The sequence below is a fragment of the Leucopleurus acutus genome (assembly GCF_964270905.1).
Source record: "Leucopleurus acutus genome assembly, chromosome: 4".
NCBI lineage: Eukaryota > Metazoa > Chordata > Mammalia > Artiodactyla > Delphinidae > Leucopleurus > Leucopleurus acutus.
The window spans coordinates 154913652-154936524 of NC_139146.1; the positions used below are offsets into that span (position 1 = coordinate 154913652).

The following is a 22873-nucleotide window of genomic DNA, read 5'->3' on the forward strand; positions in this document are numbered from 1 at the left end:
TTCATGTGAGATGGATGTTACCCTTATCTCCAGTTTACAGATGGGGAATCTGATACAGGGGGTGCAGGACCTTTATCCAAAGTCACACAATTAAGATGAAGCAGAGGCGGGATTTGAACCCATACAGATTAACTAGGGAGTCACACACCTTCTGCCTGTCCTAGCAACAAAGTAAAGTGCTTCTAGGAGAGGGAGTGGGTGAAATTGACACAGCACTCTTCCAGGTTTTTAATTTTTTTTGCGGTACGCGGGCCTCTCACTGTTGTGGCCTCTCCCGTTGCGGAGCACAGGCTCCGGACGCGCAGGCTCAGCGGCCATGGCTCATGGGCCCAGCCGCTCCGCGGCACATGGGATCTTCCCAGACCGGGGCACGAACCCGTGTCCCCTGCATCGGCAGGTGGACTCTCAACCACTGCGCCACCAGGGAAGCCCTCTTCCAGGTTTTTTAATTCGACTATTTTGACAGTTTGGGAACCACGGTGATAAACATTGTACTAGCAGTTCCATTTCAGTTTTCTTAAAGAACACTATCATTTTCTGTGATTTTCTTTTACCTGGTGGAAACCGCCAGTTAAAACAGGAAGAAAACCACCGGTTACAAGAGGGATTTTAGAAAAGTATATTTCAGAAAAAAAAATTAAATTGTACATCTAAAGGAGTGTGTTGGTCCCTTAAAATTCTCACCCCGATAAGCTAGAATCTCACTTCACCAATTCTAGAATCTCCTCCCAATTTGGAGTAGTACATACATATATGCATGTGTATTCATGTGTGTACTTGTTTATGTATGTATATGTGTTACACACATTCTCAACGGTGGAAGTTTTTGTTCTCTGAGGATGGATTTTATCTGGAGATAATCAAAAGGCACTTTGAGCTAAGTCAGGTGGGTGATGGAGAACTGGGCAACGTTAATTTGAGGTTAAAATAAGTCTGGGCTAAAAATAATGAAATGGCCCTTTTCACATTCTGTTACAACTCTGACATTTACTTTTTCTCGCAAAGGCCCCAGATATCTTTGGATTCTAATTCCACTATAAGTCTTCTTCCCACTCCTCCCCAAACATTTTTATGCCTCTCTTCACTAATGAGGTTCATATGTTGGAAATTTGGACATGTACCAAGTTCTTTGTATATGAAATCCACACGGTTTTCTAGATTATGCACCAGTAAGTACATATTGTCGTTAAAGCAGCATCCTTAGACGTAATGCTTCATAAATAGTTCATTAGAAGAATTTCTAATTTTTATGCTCGACTGAAAGTGTTTTCCTTCATTCTCACATTTGTGGGGGAAAAATATCATTTACCCTAATCCGGGATGGTTGGAGATCCATTTGCTGTGTGAACATGAACCTTGTTCTCAGCACAGTCTCTGTGTCCAGGAGAGACGTGTTCTCAAGCACTGCTGCCATCTGCTGGCCTTGTGGTTGTTAGATTTTAGAAAAAGCCGTGCATAAGGCTCCAGCCAAGATGATGCAAAATGCAAGTATCATCAGCAGGTAGTTCTGTCGACCCTAAGTAATAAAAATGAATAACTGTCATTAAGAAAACCTGAACCAAATATGCAAAAAGCACAGACTCTCAACATTGCTGTGGACCTTAGTAACCATCTGGTCTACCTCCTGTATGTTTTTTGCTCCCCCCTCTGCCTGATCTTCCTGACTCTCTGGAAACCCCGCAGGTCCTCCATCCTTTAACCATTCAGTAAACACATGCGCGCTCCCACTATGCATCCACACTTGCTGGGGTTAAAATGGTGAACAAAAACGTGCCCCTATTCAGTTACTCACATAATATGGGAGACAGAAATGAATAAAATCATTACAGAAAGGCTTGTTAAAAGACCGGGAGAGGCTAATAAGCAAACGCCCAAGGCTGTTTGTGTGTTACCAAGGAATCTTAAGGTGGGAGGTTTGAGGTTGAGTTGAGCTTCTAAGTATCAATGAACTGAATAAGGAAGGAGGGCAGCTGGTAGAGATCCTGGGTGGAAGGAATGTGTGTGCAGAGCTCTGCTGCAAGAGAAACATGGTACTCGCCAGGGATTAAGAGAAGGTCCAAGAGGCTACAGCAGTGAGTTAGGTGGAGCTCGATGAGATTGGAAGCTATGGGCCTGAGCACACAGGCATCTCAGAGGCCATGCTCTACTTTTGGTTTTATTTTTCCAAGCAGTGGGAAAACATCGGAGGAATGGGCAGAGCTGGGTGTGGCGAAAAGATGGGATTTGCATTTTGTAAAGCCCACGCTTTTGCAGATGGTGAACAGATTGGAGGGAGCCAGAAAGGATGCAAGGGGACCAATGAGAAGGTGACTGCAGTCCTCCTGGGCAGAAACGATGCAGTGAAAACGGAGAGACAGAGACCAGTCTAAAGGGCAAGGGGAAAACAGAGATGGAGTTTACTCGCCCAGCTATGTTGTTTTAAAGATAGAAGCACGGAGGACCACTTCCCACCGCAGCCAGTCCCTCTGTACCTTAACAAAGAAATACCGTCTTGTGCGCAGTAGAAATATTGTATTTCTCATAAGTTCCATCTCTAGGGGTACGGATAGATCAATTCTAATCTCTCTTCCACAAGATAAACCCTCAAACATTGAAAAATAAAAGTCTTTTATCCCTGAAGCATCTTTTTCCCTGGTCAATATTTTAGCTCCTTTGACTATCTTTCAAATGGAACGGTTTCAAGGTCCCGCACGGTCCTGGATGTTTCCTTCTGAATGATTGCCAGGCTGTCTATATAGCTCTTTAAATATAGACCCAATACTCTGAAGCAAGTAATATAGGGTCTCAATTACACTGAGATCTCCTGATAGTCAAATCATATGATACTATTACCAGCTTTTTTTTAAGATTAATGACAATTAATATATAGTCAAAAAGGTATATCCCCTTTTTTATCATCTTAATAAACAGTTGGGTTAAAGTGGGTGATTTTGCGTCTGTTTGATGACCACAGTGGTCTTTGCAAGTTGGGTTGGGCTGGTTGAATTACCTGATTCACTGTTAGCACCAACCCTACCAGAAGTCACTCTAATTCAAGCTCTACAAGTGAAAGACAGCACAAATCCTTGCCAGGCACAGGGCAGCCTATGTACACACACACACACACACACACACACACACACACACACACACACTCCTGCATGAAGGCGTTAAGGGTCCCTGACATCTTTTTCTTAGTCTTAAAGATTGCAGCCTTTGCCTAGATGCCAGTATTGGTGCAGAGTGGGCGCTCAATAAATATTTGTTCAAAGAATCAATACACTCGGGCAATTTCCAAGTGTGCTTTGTAAATTAGCCAATTGATGCAATCACTGAAATAAAGAACAATATATGGGGCCTCACTTATCAGCACTTTACCACCTAATTATGTGAACACCTCATAAGCTCTCTATTTTATTGTCTATGTAGACAGAAGAACAATGTCCTTAGGGGGTAAAATTTTTTCCCTTTTAAGGTTAAGAATCTGTCCAAACTGCCTAGTGTCCTAGATAAAAAGACTGATTATATTTGGGCAAAATAGTTTTCCTTTGTCAAAGGTGAATGTTGACTCTTAGAAAGATCATGCTAGCATTCCTTCCCGAAGCAAAGAAAAGTGTTTAACTTGGATTTCTGAGACAGCTACTAAAATGACAAATCATCTCATTCTTTATCTGGGCGTTGCTATGGACCTGTAAATTGCTGTGGTAACAATCCCCTACATTGGGATTTCTGTGGACACACTGACTAAAATGTGTTGCTAAAAATATGATGTCTGTCTAGTTTACAATAGCTAAATATAAGATTGTAAAACAAACTTCCCAAAGAAGAACAGATATCAGATATAAAAGAAGGTCTCAAGGGCAAAGCGGACAAACAGAGCACTGATGTCATTAAAATGGAATAAAATCGTTAAACTCTTTCACTCAAAAAGGGCTTGGATCTCCCATTAAGTCCTTATTGCTCCAGGCTGTAGACTTTTAAATACGTGTCTTTGAGGACTGCTTCAAGACGTAGCTGATAGGACCTACGAGTCATAAAGGTAAACGTCTTGGTTTTATCTTTCTTTTAAGAAAAATAATTTAAAAAATTCAGATAGGATTTTGGTATCACTGTCTAGTTGATAACTCTTTGTTAAACTCGTTGGCATGGGAAGTATTTAAAACTTTCCTTTAAAGTTGCTGTCAAGAGGCAACTCAGTATCTGCATTGAACAAGTATCGCTGGACACACCTTAAGTTCTGTTTGTAGACAGATTTGAAAGGCTTTTTAAACTAGAGTTAAGAGGTCAGCAAAACTCGCTGTGCTTTCAGCTTTGCCCTCTCTCTATTTTTACTTACATACTTGGCCAAACTTTTGCACTCACTCTCAAATCTGCAGATCAAACACACTGGGATTTTATCTGAATTACACTGAATGTAATTGGAGGTGCTGCCTAAACCACAGTGAGCCGTTCCATCAGGGACATATGAGTCTCCTATTTGTTCTGGTAGTCTTTTATGTTTTGTAGTAAACTTCTGCAGTAGAGGAAAAGATTTTATAAATCCAGCACATTTCTTGTTAATTATTTTCTTTTATTTTTATAATTTTTTGTAGGTATTAATAGCATTTATTTTCCTCTTTTTAATTGGTTCTTGGTGACATATTGGAAAGCTATTGATTTAATATTTATCCTATATTTCAGTGCCTTAGTAAATGATCTTATTGGGTCTCAAGATTTTCAGCTGATACTCTTAAATTTTTAAAGAAGAGAATGTTATATGCAAATGACAATTTTCTCTCCTATATCTAGTCCTCTTATTTCTTAATTTTATCTTATCACACTGGCTAGGATCTCCAGAAAATACTGAATAATAGCAATGATGGAAAATCTATGACTTCCAACTTACAGAGAACTCTTACTTTTTTCAGTTCTATTGAGATAGAATTGACAGAGAACTCTTATGTTTCACCTTAGTTACATATTTGCTATTGTTTTTTGATAGACATCTTGTATCAACTAAAGCTTCCTCCTATTTGTAAGAGGTTTCTACTATTGTAAGAGGTTGTTTTCTTAATTAAAAACTGGTTTTTAATTTTAGTAAGTGCCTTTTGAATATATATTGTCACAGAGTTTCTTTCTGTTTATCTAATAGTATAATAAATTACATTAATTAACTTGCATATTATGAACCATCCTCGCATTCCTGAATTAAACCCTACTTGGTCATGTTTTATCATTTTTAAAAGTTCCTCCTCTATTTGGCCTGAGCTGATTTTTTAAGAGGTGTCTTAAAGAAACATTTCTTTGAATGTGCTTAGTGTCTTTTTAGAGGACTCTGAAGAATTAACACGAGGCCCAATGGTTAGGGATTCTCTCTCTCAAGGGAGTTCTTGTATCTAGGGAAGAAGATTTTAAATTCAGTATCATTATTACTGTGGTAGTGACTAAAATAATTTTTAAATGCTTCATAATAAATCTATTCTTAGTTTGTGCTTATTTATATCTATAGTTGTCAATAAGCTATGGTTACTTACTTGTTCTTTTCTAAGGCTTCAGAGTGTTATGCTGGATAATACCCAATTCTATAGAAATCATTATCCTTCACGAGGCAGATGAAATATTTGCAAAGAGATTTACAGCATGCCTTAGGCATAGAACTACTTTCTGTGGAAAGCAACCCTAACTAAAATAAGTAAGAAACATGTGCACAAAAGTAACTTATGGGTCTATAAATGTTTTAAATTGTCTTGTAAATTTAAAAACACAAAAATTAAGACCATGATCCAAATACCTTCTAAACAAATTTGTTACTCCTTCAATCTGAAAATCTTACTTGTATTAACATCTTATGGCTTTCTAAGTCAAAACATTTCATTTGGAATGAATGAAATGATGTTTTACATGTAAAGCTGAATAATCATTTCAAGAATTATCCAGTGACATGTTCACTTTATGGCTCCCAGAGATTAGCAACATCAGATCTTCTTAGAAATAGGAATTATTTGCTGCTTATTAAGACAAAAAGTGTTATATCTATGATGCCTTGACAGTGTCTCTAGTTTATATATTTTTTTAGTAAAAACTATTACAAAATACTATTCACATAGATTGCTCAACTGAAGACTTTTTCCACAAATAAAGGTAAAGGGGAAAAATTCTAAAACAATTTTTAATGAGAATACACACACACATCCTAGAACTATTTGATAAATGCAATTTTAAGTCCACACCATTGGGGGCTTCCCTGTTGGTGCAGTGGTTAGGAATCCACCTGCCAGTGCAGGGGACATGGGTTCAAGCCCTGGTCCGGGAAGATCCCACGCGCCACGGAGCAACTAAGCCCATGTGCCACAACTACTGAGCTCCCGTTCCACAACTACTGAAGCCTGTGCACCTAGAGCCTGTGCTCCACAACAAAAGAAGCCACCACAATGAGAAGCCCACGCACCACAACGAAGAGTAGCCCCCGCTTGCCACAACTAGAGAAAGCCCGCGCACAGCAGCAAAGACCCAGCACAGCCAAATAAATTAAAAAAAAAAAAATGCCAGCACCATTTACACTCAAGAGGGAAGAGGTAGTTGTCACCTGTTACCACACTGTTTTCCTGTAAAGCTTGTGGTTGGATATGGAAGACCTTGGGAGGCATAAGAGCCAACAGAAAATCTATTCCCAAATTCCATTTGCCTCAGGGATATTTTAATCTTTGGGATAAAAAATAATTTCATCTTGTTTATCTACCATATTTTACAATAGATAAAATTTCCCCTCTATCATATTTTATTGGATTATTTAACCAAAATCTCTCACAGGAAAATAAAGTCAACTAAAGCATTTTTCCCTGAAGTTGGGGTGGAGAAAAACATGTTCATAATAATTGTCACATCATTAATATCTTCTTTCCTAGTTAGAGATGATAGCACTTTGAACATCTGACCTGTCAAATTCATTCATGTTGCATGCAATTTTCAGAAAATAACACATAGTATTAAATACCCTTCTCAACTGGACCTGCACCTTTCGTGTACATACCTGTATTTCCTTAAACATGAAGACACCCCACATTGCAGCTATAAATCCTGGACCCTTAAAAAAAATAAGAACTTTATTTAAATTGATTATTTTTCTGTGACTGTACTCTACACAAATACAGTAAGGTGGAGAGCTGATCTGACACTTTCCTCAAATAAACTTCTATTGTAAAAATATAACAATATTGTCAGGAAAAACTATTCATAATCTCAATCTGAGCTCACCATTGAGTTAAACTAAATAGTGTTAGGTGAAAAAATGAAGACTTTTTTCCTTTTTTTTCTCTATGGTTTTCATTTTTATTATTTTGATGATGCTATAATATTTTATGCCATACAATGTGTTTCTTTAATGTGATTTATAATAAAATATTTTAAAAAGCAAATAGTTTATTTTTTCTAGTGAACTACTTCCTTAGGATTCTAGAAATGGGCTTAAGAGGAAAACGTGTATGAATAAACTTATAACTTCCTTTGGCATTAGATAATATCATAACTAAAGAAATTTTAGTGTGTTCATTTGGACCTGAAAAATGTGCATATGGGAGCCGCATGGACTTTAAGGTTCTCTTTAGCTGATATTACTGTACAGTAATCAGCTATGTCTCACATTATGCTCTAGTGAATGCTACAGATAGTATTATGGGAAGACGGGAAAACCGTGTAAGGAAAAATAAACAACAGGTTAGTGAGCAGGAGACAAAGACAGGAATGAGATAATACAGCACAAAAGAGAAGAAATGAGACGGAGAAAGGAAGATTCTGAAAACTGAAATAGCTGAAAACTGGAAGCTATTAAAGTTTATTAATTTTTTTCACCGAGAAAGGAAAACATTGGCATTTAGATTAATTGCAGTCTTCGTGTAGAAGGTGTACTGTATCAGCATTTTGACGATTCCTTTTCAAACCCTGCACACGCTCTGGAAGAGTTTCAAATAAACAATCCCAGCCTGTTTTCCTCTCCACCACTCCAACTGTCTACATGACTGGTTCAGCAAAGCTGGACTCCACTGCTGGCAGGTGAGCAAAGCAATAGGAACACACTACTCTCTGTTTATTGGGATCTGGAAAAGTCAAGATCAAAAGAGCCAGAGAAATAGGTCAAAGGCACTGTCTTCTACCAATGACGCATGGTCCTAAGCCTCAAAATCCAAACCGAACAAGAAGCACCTGGGCCTTTTAGCAGAGTCATAGTGACCTGGGGCACGATGGGAGGAAGTGATAGAACAGGGTGCAAATATTAATGCTGTCATGACAATCACTCAAGAATTTTATCCTCTTTAATCCCTTCAGAGTACGTGGGAGAAGACAATACCAAGAGGTACCACTGACCTCTGAAGCTTTCTGGCTGATGACTTCCTAAATATGAGTTTAGACATGGCCTCAGAGTTATTGGAAGGAGCACCGTGGTTGCTGGAAGCCGCGCTTTCCTAGATGTAACCCAAGCAGAAGTCTAAGTGTGCGCGGACCCTGGTTTGGCAAAGGACGGTCAACGGAGAAGGGCATCTTAAATAAGGGTCACAGCTGTCCTGGCCCTGGGATTGCGTAGTTTTCTATCGTAAACGAGTACAAATTACACATTTATAAGTCAGCCTTGGAAAAGAAGGTGAGCTTGAGCCCTCTGGAGAAGCTCCACCTTCCTGAGAAGCTGATTCGGCCGTTCAGTTCCTTGAGGAAGACCGGGACCACAGGTACCCAGCCTGCTGTCCTGCTACGTGGGCTGTTCTCCTTTCTTTCTCTTTTCCTTTTCTTTTTTTCTTTTTAATGGAATATTTGCCAATAAACAATGTAGATGCTGCTTTCAAGGAACTCTCAGTCTAGTCACCAATGGGTCCTAAGAATGGAAATACGTGTCCTAGGGTAAAAGGGTATGCTGCTGGGACGTGAAAAATGTACTCTTGATGAAACAAGACTGACCGTATTCATAATTGTTAAAGCTGGGTGATGGGTGTCTTTGAAATTTTCCAGCAAAAAAAGTTAAAATGAAAACCAGGCTAGCTCTACCATGAAAATAAAATAAAGAAGAAGGTAAGATCCTGAAGGGCAGGGCCGAATCTTTCCTGCATACAGGTAAGGCTGTCTTTGAACTAATGACAGTGAAACCAAGCAAGCGCCCAGTAGCAATAAAGACCTAGGCCCTCACCTCCCGGAAATACCTGTCCCTCCTGGAAACAATCCTCAGGGGCCAGAGGAAGCCACACGTGGCGGGTGAGACGCCTGCTTTCATCACAGTGTTTGAGAATCATGCTTCTGGTGGGCGAGTCTCCAAATGCCACAGTGACCACTTCCAGCGGCCCTTTGCCTACACCCCACCTGCCGTAGCCATTTATTTCCACTGAATCGGGCTTTAATGTCTTGTGCGAAGTCTTTACCATAACTTAATACAAGAAACAGTAGGAGGGAAACCATGTCTCTATCTACTATAAAATTTTTGTGAAGAATATTATTTATTATTGTTCCACGTCCCCTGTATAAGGCCCCATAGGATAAATTCTATTAAGAATTTAGTGTTTAAAAAACAAAAGCGAACAAAATATTAGTGTTAGAAAATAACTGGCCTTTTCTGAGGAAATAATGTTACCAGTTTAAAAGAATTAGTTATCACATTGTCTCACTCCCTTTTGCAAGCAAAAGTAAAACAGTGTTTAGTCACATAACTATTTGCTCTCTGTGTTATTTGCTTACTTTCTCGCTTGTATCATAGTTTTCATTTTCTATTTGTATTTCTGTTTGTCTTGTGTGGCTTAATTCTATCTGTGTATTTTATACAAAAAGTTGCTTAAATTTGATGTGATTAATGACTGCATCTATTTTAATGTGTCATTCCTCCTTATGTAGTGGGATATGACTGTCAAATAACATTTGCATCCCTAGTCGAGGTGCATATCATACTGTATACTTTGCTCTACAAATTTACTTTTAAGCATTTCACTGGTAAGTGATACATCCCATTGCCCATTACATTTTCCTGTTATATGGTCACTTCTAGCATTAAATATCTTTGAAATAATGAGAAACAAACCCTTTCTGTGAAAAAATTTGGGTCTTTCGCCATTCCAATGATGAGGACTTAAACTTAAAAATATTCCTCATAGGGCTTCCCTGGTGGTGCAGTGGTTGAGAGTCCGCCTGCCGATGCAGGGGACGCAGGTTCGTGCCCCGGTCTGGGAAGATCCCACATGCCGCGGAGCGGCTGGGCCCGTGAGCCATGGCAGCTGAGCCTGCGCGTCCGGAGCCTGTGCTCCGCAACGGGAGAGGTCACGACAGTGAGAGGCCCGCGAACCAGAAAAAAAAAAAAAAATATATATATATATATTCCTTATAACTTGCTCAATTTTGATAACATTTTCCCGCAATAGAAATTAAGAATGTCAAAATGTGAGCCCTTTAAATTAAAAAAAACCTAACCTATTAAAATAGTTCACTTTAGTGTACCACTAAATTCAAATAAAAAATAAAGCCAACAGTTTTATGAACACAGAACTGTCAAAATATGCTGTTTGAAACCCAGAATTTAAATTAAAATTTAAGGATGTTTCAAACTTTTATGGAATGTATTTTAGACCAGACGATGTGTTTGAAAATATCAGTTTTGTAGGCTTGCACAGGTGTGCTGCTAAAATGTTTCAGGCAAATTTTGTTTATGATGATGATTTAGGAAGCAGGGAGGCAGTTAAACAACTTAACAATCTAAGATACTAGAGTAGAAATAAGAGCTCAACGTTAAAGCAATTAATTCGTGTGTGTGTGTGTGTGTGTGTGTGTGTGTGTGTGTGTGTGTGTCTCGGTCCTAGTACCATAAGGAACCTGAAACATTCTAAATTGGATTCTATACTAAAGGCAAAATGTAGTCCTGCATGCAAGAAACTCTCTCCTGAGAAACCCTGAGATGTCCACGTAGCCATGTTCTTTCAGACGACTCTGTCAGCTATTGCCTCAATTTTCTCATCTTCAAAATGGGCGCAAGCCTGACAATACCTGTCCTGCCTATGTCAAAAGAAACATTTTTGTTTTTCTGTTACCTATGTGCTACATGATTGGCACCTAAAAACATCAGATGAAGCAAACTGCATTACGAATGCATGATACATGCTACCATCCAGAGACAATACTTTGCTTCAGCACTTTCTGAAAGCCTTCCTTAAAATATTGACGGGCCCTATGAACAGGGGCCGAAATACTTTCTGTCTCACACGGCTGTCATGAGATTCAAGTGTGATAATACACACAAAAGCATTTTTTACACCTATAAACTGTTATATAGAGATGAATATTGTTATCGGTAGCAAATTACAATGTATCCCAAACGAAATTAGGTAAAACGTCCAAACAAAAACTGCAAGGTTATCAAAGATTAACAAACCTGCTAAAATGAGGTTAGCAATATTCCCTTAGAGATCAAGGACATGAGATTAGAGGGTATCAGTTTATCTACATGAATCTGTTATACTAATTATACTCCTGAAAAATTAAACTCCATGACAGGCTTCAGTGATTCACTAAGAATGCTTGAGAAAAATGAGATTTACGTTTGAAAAACAAAAATTTGGAAAAGCAGTTCAGCTACTTACAGCAGTGATGATTGGAAAACTGACCACAGCGCTGAGGGAGTGGTTCGCTATGAACCAACAGCAGGTAGCAATGGCCCAGAGTATTCCAGACAGGAATCCTGAAACACACACACACCACACATTTACCAACCACCTCCCCTCCTGAAAAATCCACACTCCAGGTAGAGCGGGAATGTTAAAGTGCTCAGATCAACACACTCCTATCAACACTGATGGCCAACATGGATTTTTTAGCCATGTTTTAGGACCATTTTGGAAACCAAATGATTTCTCTTTTCTTGACTGCTGTGGGTATAAAGGTCATCTTTTACCTTATTGACATGAAATCAAGTACCCAAAATAGTAGTTGAGGTAAAGATTGGGTAGTGGAGGGGGACCCAGGGAAGATACTGGGTCTGGACATATTCTGCAAACACCATTTACTCTAAACCATGACCATAAGAATCTGAGAAATTCAGAATGATGCTTAGCTAAGGGGAAAAAGACTCCTAGAATTTGAATAAAAATATCAGCTAAAAGTTTTGATACTTTAGCTAGGCATTCAGTAAATATTCTACCATTTTCTAAAATGGTATAGTGGTACCGTGGCACACTTTGTCTTCAATGAATCAGGCACTCAAAGTGAATCTCTGACATATGCTTTATTTTGTTCTTTAAAACACTTTACTTGTGGACCTATATTCCAGATTGAATTATAGCAAACTTTTAAATAAGTGAGAAATTATAATTTCTCATTACATTTATAATACATATAATTTCTCATTATATATATGTGTGTGTGTGTATATATATGCACACACACAGATATATTACCATCAATGCCGTGTGGATTAAATTCAAAAGCATGTACATTTAACATGCCATTTTTAAGCTCAAAAATAATTTCTCCTAACTTTTTGGAGAAAATGTTTTCCCTAGTGACAATATAAAAAAATATGTGAAATTCAAGATGATGCTTAGCTAAGGGGGGAAAAAAAACCCTCCTGGAATTTGAATAAAAATAGCAGCTAAAATTTTCAGGATACTTTAGCTAGACATTCAGTAAATATCCTACCATTTTCTGTAACGGTATAGTGGTACCGTGGCACACTTTGGCTTAAAGGAATCAGGCACTCAAAGTGAATCTCGGACATATGCTTTATTTTGTTCTTTAAAAAATTTTACTTGTGGATCTATATTCCATATCGAATTACAGCAAACTCTTAAATAAGTGAGAAATTATAACTTTTCATTATATATACACTTTTTTTTTTTTACCAATGCCTAACTGATTAAATCCAACATTTAACATAACTTTTTTAAAATTTAAAATAATTTCCCCTAAATTTTTGGAGAAAATGTTTATTTTCCCAAGTGACTGGAGATTCATATTTGTTGACACTTTAAAAATATATACAGGACTTCCCTGGTGGTGCAGTGGTTAAGAATTCGCCTGCCAATGCAGGGGACATGGGTTTAATCCCTGGTCCAGGAAGATCCCACAAGCTGTGGAGCAACTGAGCCTGTGCGCCACAACTACTGAGCCCACGAGCCACAACTACTGAAGCCCACATGCCTAGAACCTGTGCTCTGCAACAAGAGAAGTCACCAAAATGAGAAGCCCATGCATCTCAATGAAGAGTAGCCCCCGATCACTGCAAATAGAGAGAGCCCGAGGGCAGCATCAAAGTCCCAACACAGCCATAAATAAATAAATAGATAGATAGATAGATAAATAAAAATATAGAGAGAGCCCCAGGACTCTGACTCTTAATATACATCCTTAGTTGGTGAAGAAGAAATACTAAAGTCTGATAGTCAGTACACAAGATGTTTCAGCACAGGAAACAATCTTAGATTCATTGTTCAAGTTCTAGGTTCTGTAATAATGACTTGGCATTTCAAACCCAGTTTCATGTTTTGTTTGTTTGTTTGTTTTTTGTTTTTTTTTTTGCGGTACGCGGGCCTATGGCTCACGGGCCTAGCCGCTCCGCGGCATGTGGGATCTTCCCGGACCGGGGCACAAACCCGCGTCCCCCGCATCGGCAGGCAGACTCTCAACCACTGCGCCACCAGGGAAGCCCCAGTTTCATGTTTTTTAAATCCTTCATATTTGGTGGTGAACTGGGCCAAAGTCACTGAGGGAATGAACACATACGCACACAGACACACAAAAACGGACACACACAGAGAATGGCTTGGTTTCCAGAAGACGATTATTCAAGCTAAATGAATAGGGCATGATACTTTCACTGATTTACTTCACAGAGTAAGAAGAGTTTCTGTCGTTAATATTCTTACCTGGCAAGACTGCTTTGGGATATAGTTTAGGATGATTTTTCATGGCTATACAGTAGGCCAAAAAGTAGACTGTACTTGCAAGGAAGATGCCACTGAAGTGTGCAAACACGTAGTCTAAATCTGGAAATACAGGTTAGAAAACTCTCCAGCATATCAGTTAGTCATTTCAAATACATCCAGAGTCCTAAGAATAAAACGAACTCACTCAAATCAACCTTAAATGTAAAGGAAGCATTAATTCTCTTTTATCATCTACATGTTATTTATATAGAATTTTAATTAGCATATTTAAAATAGTAAGAAGTTAGTTACTATAATCAAATCTAAAAGACTGGCTTTTATGATTATCTTGGAAAGCTAAATAAGAAACAACAAACATTATGTGAATATAACGTTCATATCTCCTTTTTAATTTTTTTTTACATCTTTATTGGAGTATAATTGCTTTACAATGGTGTGCGAGTTTCTGCTTTATAACAAAGAACATATTTCCTTTTTTAAGAATCGGTATCAGACCTAATTTTACTGATGGCTATAGCCACTGTAGCAAATCTCCAAGTAGACTGTAGTTGGGGGATGGTGTGTAAAAAAATGTTAGAAGTGCTCATTTTTTATGGTGTATTGATCAATCTGGAGACAAGCTTCCAGGTTGCAGATGGCAGCCACCCAGGCAGCTATACAGAAGGACATTCAGGAAGTCATTCCAAAGAGGATTTTGTTTGTTTTCTATAAACCTAATTACACGGGGGAGTTAATAACACAGATGGTGGCCCAATATCTGAGAAATCCAACTCCACTGACTATTAAAGCAGAGGGTCCTTTGGCCAAACAGATGGGTGTAATGCAGGTTCTTGACTGGGAAGGTCACACTGGGCTTGATGTCTCAACTAAATTTGGAGAAAGATGAGTGGCCCTGTTTAGCCAGAAAATCTTGAAAGTCAAAGGGTTTGTCTCTTCTTCTAAAGTCTTAAATCCTACTTCTGAGTCATATCACAACACATCCACCCAAAGACCACCAGAAAAGGCAGCATAATCTAGTGATTAAAACACTGACAACCTGGTGGGACTCATCAATCCACCACTTGTTAACTTGGAGACTTGGGTAAGTTACCTACTCTCTCTCTGTCTTAATTTTCTCAATTGTAAAACCAGAATAATAATGGTATCCAACCAGTAGGGTTGCTAGGAGGGTCCCTTGAGTTATTACTGTAACTAGAACAGCGCCCAGCACAGAGCATAAACCATTTATGTGATTGTTAAATAAGTGACATTAAAAAAATAGGCCCCCTTGAATTATTTTTGAATAAATTGGAATAAAGTGTATCTCTATCAGACGACATCTGAGTTGTCATAAGAAAGATCCCTAAGAACTGATCGTACTATTTATGGGAAGAGATTGTTGAGGACATTGTTTATTATGTCCCAGTACCAAGAACAACTGTACTCCTGAACAATTAGTTGTTTTTATCTCGTGTTTGCTGAATTCTGGGACTGATCTGATTCCCTTTGTGGCTGTAAGAACTCTTAGCGCCAAATCATGACTCATCACTAGCAAGTGTGCAAGTGTAGCACAGTTTTCCGACTCATTCGTGGCTCTTTTATTTTGTCACTCTTTTTTCCTTCTCTCTTAATTTATCCTATGCTATTCTACTTTTGTTAGTTTTTATCTTATCTTTAAAATGAAAAGAATAAAAATACAAAAGGTATTTGTATAAAATCTTTAAAAAAAGACAGAAATTAATAAAAGTTTGAGTACTGTTCGTGGGGCTGACTATAAAAAGGAAGAAACAGACCATGGTAGTCACTTGAAGTCTATCTGCTCATTTAGAGTTCAAATCCCAGCTTCTCCATCAATCTTTCCCTCATGACTGGCCCTCCAGAAGTCTCCCTTGTCGGATCACAGATGACATTCATTTCCTGTGCCACGGATGTAGAACTGTCTTAACCAGGATATCATTCTTTTATCGTTTCGTGGGTGTCAGCCACGTTTCAGTATAATCACAGGATCCTGAATTAGACACTGTCACCTCCTCGGAGCCTGCAGAAGGCTGTTGCACACTGTGTGGAAGTGACGTCTTGAGAGATTAATTCTAGCGCTAGAAACTGAGATAATCTGGCAGCATTACATTGGGCCTTTCAATGCGTTACTCTGTGCTCGAAAAATAATATACTAAACAGGCTATATTTTGACCTTTATTTGATTTTAAAGTACTATGTGCTACACTTCAGGGTTTTGTTTTTTTTTTTTTTTAAAGAGGAGAAGAATACATATTTTCCTAGAGATCATCAAACTGGAAAATAATCTCCAAATCTTGCAGCAAGGCCAGAAACCATGTGTTAAGATCCAAGTAGCTGAAACGAACCCTGACTAAAATTGATTCTATTTGTATGTTAAAGATCACATGAAAATATTCCAACAGTCCTTTATTTTTAGTTTCCCGTGCCCTTCTAACTCACCACTTGCAGTGACAAAGTAAGATCAAATCTGATGAAATGAAATTTTATTTTAAGGCACGCCGAGAAAATCTAGACATAAAATTCTCTCTGTGTCTGTCTGGGCTTCCTCCCTCCCTAATGTGAGGTATGCATCTGCATTACACTTTCACTGGAGCTTCTCAGAATGGGAGTGCTTGCCTGACCGGAAAGATCAATTTCTTTTTTGCTCCTGATGCTACCAATGTATGATAACTTCTTAAAAGACTTGTTCTTTCCCAGCTCTGCCGCGGGCCATGGTGACCTGCTGCTCCTTTGCAGCTGCTTACGGTGGACTATGTGTCCTTGGTGAACTTTACGTAAAATATCGGTACGTCATTTTGATGTACGATCCTTTGTCTCGGAAACGTATGTGACAGTGCGTTTGCCTTTTAACAGGCGGAACGGTTCTCAGAGCTTCTGAGAGTCTGTCTCCTGGGCTATAATCCTCAGTTTGGCTCAGATAAAATTCCCTTTTTTCGCTTCTTAACTTGACTGTTAATTGAATTTTCATCGACAAATCTATGTACCAGTATCCACCACAGTCCCATTCTTCTTATACTCTTAACTAGATACATGGGTATTGAGTGTATTTATAAAGTAAAATAACTTTTTCCTCTCACCGTTCTGACTTGCCCCTGCATATATACTATCATTTCTCTTGCTGTGGTCCTTGATGTAAATGATTGGCACAAATGTGGATCCATAGAGTATTCCAGATATTACCGCGAGACTGCAGCCCCTTAAAAACAAATAAATCACTATTCATCTGGGCCCAAAGCAATGTTTCTGCCAAACGCACACATGGGATCATATCAAAACCATGCTTCAAAATGGAAATCACAAGGCATTGTGTAGCCATCACCCATCTACCTCAAGTGGGGAGACAAGCAGAAGCCCCAGGAATGCCCTGCAGGGTCAAGGTACCTGATGCCACCTTGCTGTGATGCAGCTTCCGTCCTCCACCATCTAATGGTGGAAGGACATGATTTACAGACGCTGCAGTGGATTATCATGATAAATTGTCATTACGTAGGTGAGAATATTGCCATCATATTCTACAGGTGACATAAATAAACCTGGCTCTCTCATTAAATTATGCAGTATTTGGAGACTGACACCGTGCCCTATGCTTCTTTTTTAAACCCTCTGTGACAATAGCACAGATAATAATAATGACTAGAATAGACTAAGGACCAAACACACGTTTGTTCAAAACAACTGCTGAGATCCACAGACTTGCCTATGTCTTAGGCATGGTCAAGGGGAAGTGCTGATTTAATAACATAATTTAAGAAACTTTTTTTTTTTTTTTTTGTGCTGACAACCTGTGGGATCGTAGTTCCCAGACCAGGGATTAAACCCCGGCCCCCTGCAGTGAAAGCGCCAAGTCCTAACCCTGGACCGCCAGGGAATTCCCTAACAAAATAATTTGAATATTTCAGGTAAAACATTACTTCCTGTAAGAAGAAAACGTTTTGCCTTAAGCACTAGGGTCACGTTGATCCCTCAGACTTGGGCCATATCTGCGTGAAGCAAGGGTTTCCAGTGGTTTTGGCAGGGAGGTGAATAATATTTTGCAACAATCCCTTTGGCTTAATATAAAGAACAATAGCATGAAACAGGAAAGAGTTTTAGGCAAAAACCATACCTTTCCAAGCTTGAAAACAAATGCTTAGGGACTTCCCTGATGGTCCAGTGGTTAAGACTCCACGCTTCCACTGTAGGGGGCATGGGTTCGATCCCTGGCTGGGGAACTAAGATCCCACATGCCGCAGGGTGTGGCCCCCCCCAAAAATGAAGTCTATTTTAGTGGTGTTTTAAGGAATATGAGACTGTAGGTGCTCACATGGCCAGTGAGCTCTGTTCATGATGGAAACCCCTGCATCCTGGGGAGGCCTAGACCATCTGGTCCTGGAGGAGGGTCCCAAATGCGGACCAGATTAATAGACTAGGCTGGCCAATGAGACAACTGAAAACATTCTCCTTAACAAATATTCCCTTAACAAAGGCAATGCTTTGTGAAAAATGTTTTGTTTGATATATCTATTTTATTCCAAAGCAAAAATAGCAACATATTTATTTCTTCCAAAGCGTGTGGGTTAGTTCATTCTTTCATTCTTAGTTCATTCTTTCATTCATCCATTTATTCAAATATTTATTGAGCATCTATTATGCACCCAGTACTGCCTCTTTCCCACTGTGAGGCCATTGTATATACTAACAGAGGACATGCCTCCTATTCTTGAGGTGTCACCACAGAAAGTCTAAAACATCCCTCAACTGAAAAATGCAAGCTACATACTATTACATGTCCATATTTCTTATATAACATATACAAAATTTTCATACATAAAACATAAACATTCTCATATTTCTCTGTCAGCCCCCAAAACCCTAAAATATAAGGGCTGTCATTGAGCCTGACTCTCCTGGTCTTGATACAAAGAATTGGGGGTGGGCGCTAGGGCCTACACAGACACAAAATATTCTACTGTATTTGACAATAAATATCTTGGGATTATAAAACTGTCTGACACATGAGTGGAGGGATTTCCAGTGGAGAGCATCCTGGATAATGTAATGGAGACGTGGACCTAATTCGATTGGGATGGCTGGGAGCATACTGGCCATTATACTCTGTGGCCTATGGTTTTAGTTTACTTTGCTTTTTCTTTTTCTTTTTTAACTTTACTTTTACTTTAGGCACGAAAGTCCTGCAAAATGAGATTGCTTTTGTCAGCTACTTATTGGCTAGAGACACTGCAGTGGCTTAGGAATTCCTTGGAGCACTGAGACCAAGGCCCTCTGTACCTTAAGTTTCAGCAAGCGACCCGAAAGTCTCTCTACCATGGAGCTAGGAAGTCAAAGCTTGTGTTACCATTTTCGTCTTGAACTCAGATGAATATGACTTCACTCTTGCTTTAACCAAATATAAAACAGAATAAGAGAACCTTTTCTTACACTAAGCGGTTTTGCACTGTAGAAAGTTTATCCACCCAGGAATGTTCAGGATCGGGGTCTTGAGTTTTGTTAACCACCTATTGAAAACATTGGCAAAAATCAAAAGGCAAACAGCATTCAACTGATAACCACACTGGTGACAAGAAGATGTTCAGCGTTTTTCTCTTCTCTCTCAAACGCACTTTAAAATATGACCACGTCACCCTGCATACTGATTCTGTGGGCATCTCTAGACTCAGATGTTTCTGATTCTGTTTCTCTGTCACTCAGAATGGTCTGGCAGTGGGCAACTTCTCTGTTTAAATGCTTTTCACAGTTTATTAAATGGCTATTTTGATACACCTGTCAAAGCTAACAAAAGTTATTAATGCTTGCATTCTATTTGCAAATTTTAATAACTTGTAAAGAAATTAGAACTTAGACTCTTCTACTGTGGAATACCTAAGATCAATAGGCATATTTTTATCCAGACTCTTTAACTAAATTAGCTAACGAAACATTTCCAGCCTTGTTTTGAGATTAGCTAATATTCTAGGTCAGGAAAAGTTATGAGCAAATTCAGAATATTTCTACTATTGAATGTAAGCATCTTTGTCTCCTGGCTGAAGTTTCATTGATGCCATACTCCTAATGCTTTCGTAAGAGATGAGAAACTATTGTACATCTGAATTCTTCGTTATGTGCTAAGTCAAGCTTTCCTTTGGCAATCATGCTTTCTCACCCCACGAGCCGCTCGTGATGTATAGCAGCATCGTAACCAATACTTTCTATGTATCTTTAAACTTAAGTTTGCTTACATACTTCCATCTTGATGGGAAAATCTAAGGTCGTTCGCCTTCTCTGTGGCTTTTGCCAAGTTGCATTTATTTTCCTTTCTTCCCCCTTTGTTTGCAGGGAAGTTGGTTAGGAGGTATCTGGGTCCCTAAAGTGGGCAAGGAATACCAGACACCTTCTCCCCATCTCACTCCTTCATTCTCTCTGAAACATCTCCCTGATCAGAGAGGCCTACGGATCAATACATCTTTCCTCTAACACCTAAGCTACTTATTATTTGACTTTAGTGTCAATTTAACTAAGGTTTCTGTCACCTTAGTTGATAAAAGTTTTGATAGGGGAAGAAGGAAGGGGAAGAAACAATTCATTTTGAAGTAAAGAGTAGAGGCAGCGCCTTCCAGGGAGGCAGCGCCTCAGTGTGTGGGTGGGAAGTGGCGGCAGCCAGCACTGGGCCCTGGGCAGGCGCACGAGACACTCAGCATCCGTGGTGCTGGAGTCTGTGCTCATGGCCGTGGCGGTTTGCCCTGGAACCACTTCTGTATGTGGAGCTGCTGGCACTAGTGCTGCGGCTGTCTTGTAAAGGTTGCCCCTGTTTAACCTAGACTCGCTATTCCAGACTAATTTATGTTCTTCAGGGTCAAAACAGTGACTCCTTACTTATTTGCTGTCTTCACCTTTGAGTGGAATGGGATACGGCAGAAAAGAGAAATAGAAGAAAGTCAAGTCTAATTCCCACTTTCGTGTGATTTGATTTACCCTTTCACTGGCTTTGTCTTATCTGTGGCCCCTGCCCTCTCCCAATCCTACTTTAAAGCCTCCTTCCTCCCCCTTTCTAAAGTCATTTTCGTGTTCCTTCTCAGTATTCAGTGTTCCCGTACTGCGGAAATCCTTAAGTTACTTCAATATATGGGCTTGTGTGCACATCTCCTAGTAGGGATCTACCGTTAATAAAAAGAAGTAGACCTCTGTATTTGTTGAGCATCTTTACTGTGGAAATATTGATGGCTACATAGACCTAGCCATAATAAATATGCTAAAATATTTCAGATAGCCCTGATTTTAAAAAAATACCCCATTACCCGCTTATCTGCATTCAAATTCATGCATTTTCCTTTTGTCTTAATTATATGTTTCAGATCAAGGTGGTTCTCATTCTCTACTCACATGCTCTGTTATTAATGGTGTGGTGTCCACAGAATATGTGTTATTTGGTATTTTGCTTTTGATGAACAAAAATATGAAAGCACTGCAAAGAAAATAAATTTTAGTGACATTTATCACAACCCTGGTTCACATTAAGTTGCCTCAATTTAAGGGAAAACATCGTATCTTAATGATACGATGACTACTTCCAAACTGCCTCTTCAGGGGTCCTGCCATTTCTCCAGCACTGCTGTTCTCTTTGACATCTCTCCTTGTCTTTAATTACAACAGCTTAAAAGCTAGACTCATAAGCTTCCCTCCCAAATCAGATCTTTCTCCTGATTTTCTTGTTTCAGTCAATGGCCCCATCTTTCTTTTTATTCATGCTTAACCCTGGAATCACATGGTAAAAAACACAAATGGAAACACCTTGAAATAATATATCTCACCTGTTCTATTGACAACCCACCCCCCCCCCCCCCGCAAAGCTTAACATCCTCAATTGGACAAACTCGAGGAGATAAGCACCACTGGTGTGAGTGCAGAACTGTGTGACCCCTGCAGAGGAGACCCTGAGGCCATGTACTAAAGGCATAGGTGTGTCCACTCTTGTCCCTACCAGTACCGCTCCGGGACCTCTAACACAAGCACAGACACACTCAGGTGAGCCGACCTTCATGATCACCCGGTGGAATATGACACAGCCATAAAAAAGGAATGAGGATGCCCTCTGTGCTCTGATATGGAAAGACCTCCAGAGTATATTTTAAGAGATAAAAACACACGTAAGCCTAATGCCTTTTTGCCCTTTAACCTCTCTCTCCCAAGGCACTGACTATTCATGTCCAGTATCTTTGTAACAAATGCCTCACTGACCTTGACTTTTGAACCACGCCAAAATGCTAAAATGTGTTAAAATATTAAATTAACTGAAGGAAACTAACAACTTTGGTATACTTTTGATATTCCTTTTTAAAAACACTTGCATGGTTCAAAAGTTAAAGCAATATAAGAAGTTTTCAAAGCACACATGAGACTGAAATAGTATAGGTAGCTGAGTGCAGACTGGTGAACCCAGATATGCTATCTTTTGTACAAAAATTTTAAATGTCGAGTTAGCTTCCTTAGTTCAGTCTCTTGGCTGCTTTATAAGCGTGAATGGTTCCATACTCCCTTCCATAGGAAATTCAAGTTTTGCTTTGATTTTTCTGCTCTCTGCTTCGTGCCCCGTTCAACCTTTCTCAACATAATTCTCCCATGGACTTCTTTCCCTGACCAGCCCCTGCTCCAAGCTTGTACGTCCCGCTTGTGAGCCTTCCTTAGCTGGACATACCGTGTCCTCACCTCTTACCCAAACTAGAGAAGACGTGAAGTGCTGACTGTGAGAAGGGAGCCCCACCCCCGGCTGGTCCTCCCCTATTGTCCTCTTCTCTGAATTCCCCAAACACTGAGAATCGTCATCACCCGGTCCAGACCATCTGCCACAGGTCCATGTAATCTTTTTTCTCTAAAGACTTTCCAATTCAATAGAAGATAGGAACCACATTTTCCATCTGCTTCAAGGTCCTCGAAGTACCTGACACTCAGTAAAATTGAATGCATAAAACCTGATTATATGTGTCTATCTTAATTGTTAAATAGGCATGTGTGTGTGCTCATATATATGTTAATTCACAAAGCTA

At 39.3% G+C, this 22873-nt stretch overlaps 1 protein-coding gene across 1 annotated transcript in view; it reads right to left on the reverse strand.

The window, feature by feature from the left end:
- Positions 1 to 1432: 1432 nt before the first annotated feature.
- Positions 1433 to 22873, reverse strand: part of TMEM144 (transmembrane protein 144) — a gene marked incomplete at its 3' end in the record, with an annotated part of 41817 nt that continues 20376 nt past the window's right edge. The window contains exons 6-12 of the mRNA XM_082837897.1: positions 21213 to 21294; positions 19275 to 19351; positions 16934 to 17052; positions 13839 to 13958; positions 11559 to 11656; positions 6989 to 7042; positions 1433 to 1516 (exon numbers count right to left, since the gene is read on the reverse strand). Coding sequence (XP_082694023.1) covers positions 1433 to 1516; positions 6989 to 7042; positions 11559 to 11656; positions 13839 to 13958; positions 16934 to 17052; positions 19275 to 19351; positions 21213 to 21294 — 634 coding nt within the window. The remainder of the gene's footprint in view (positions 1517 to 6988; positions 7043 to 11558; positions 11657 to 13838; positions 13959 to 16933; positions 17053 to 19274; positions 19352 to 21212; positions 21295 to 22873) is intronic.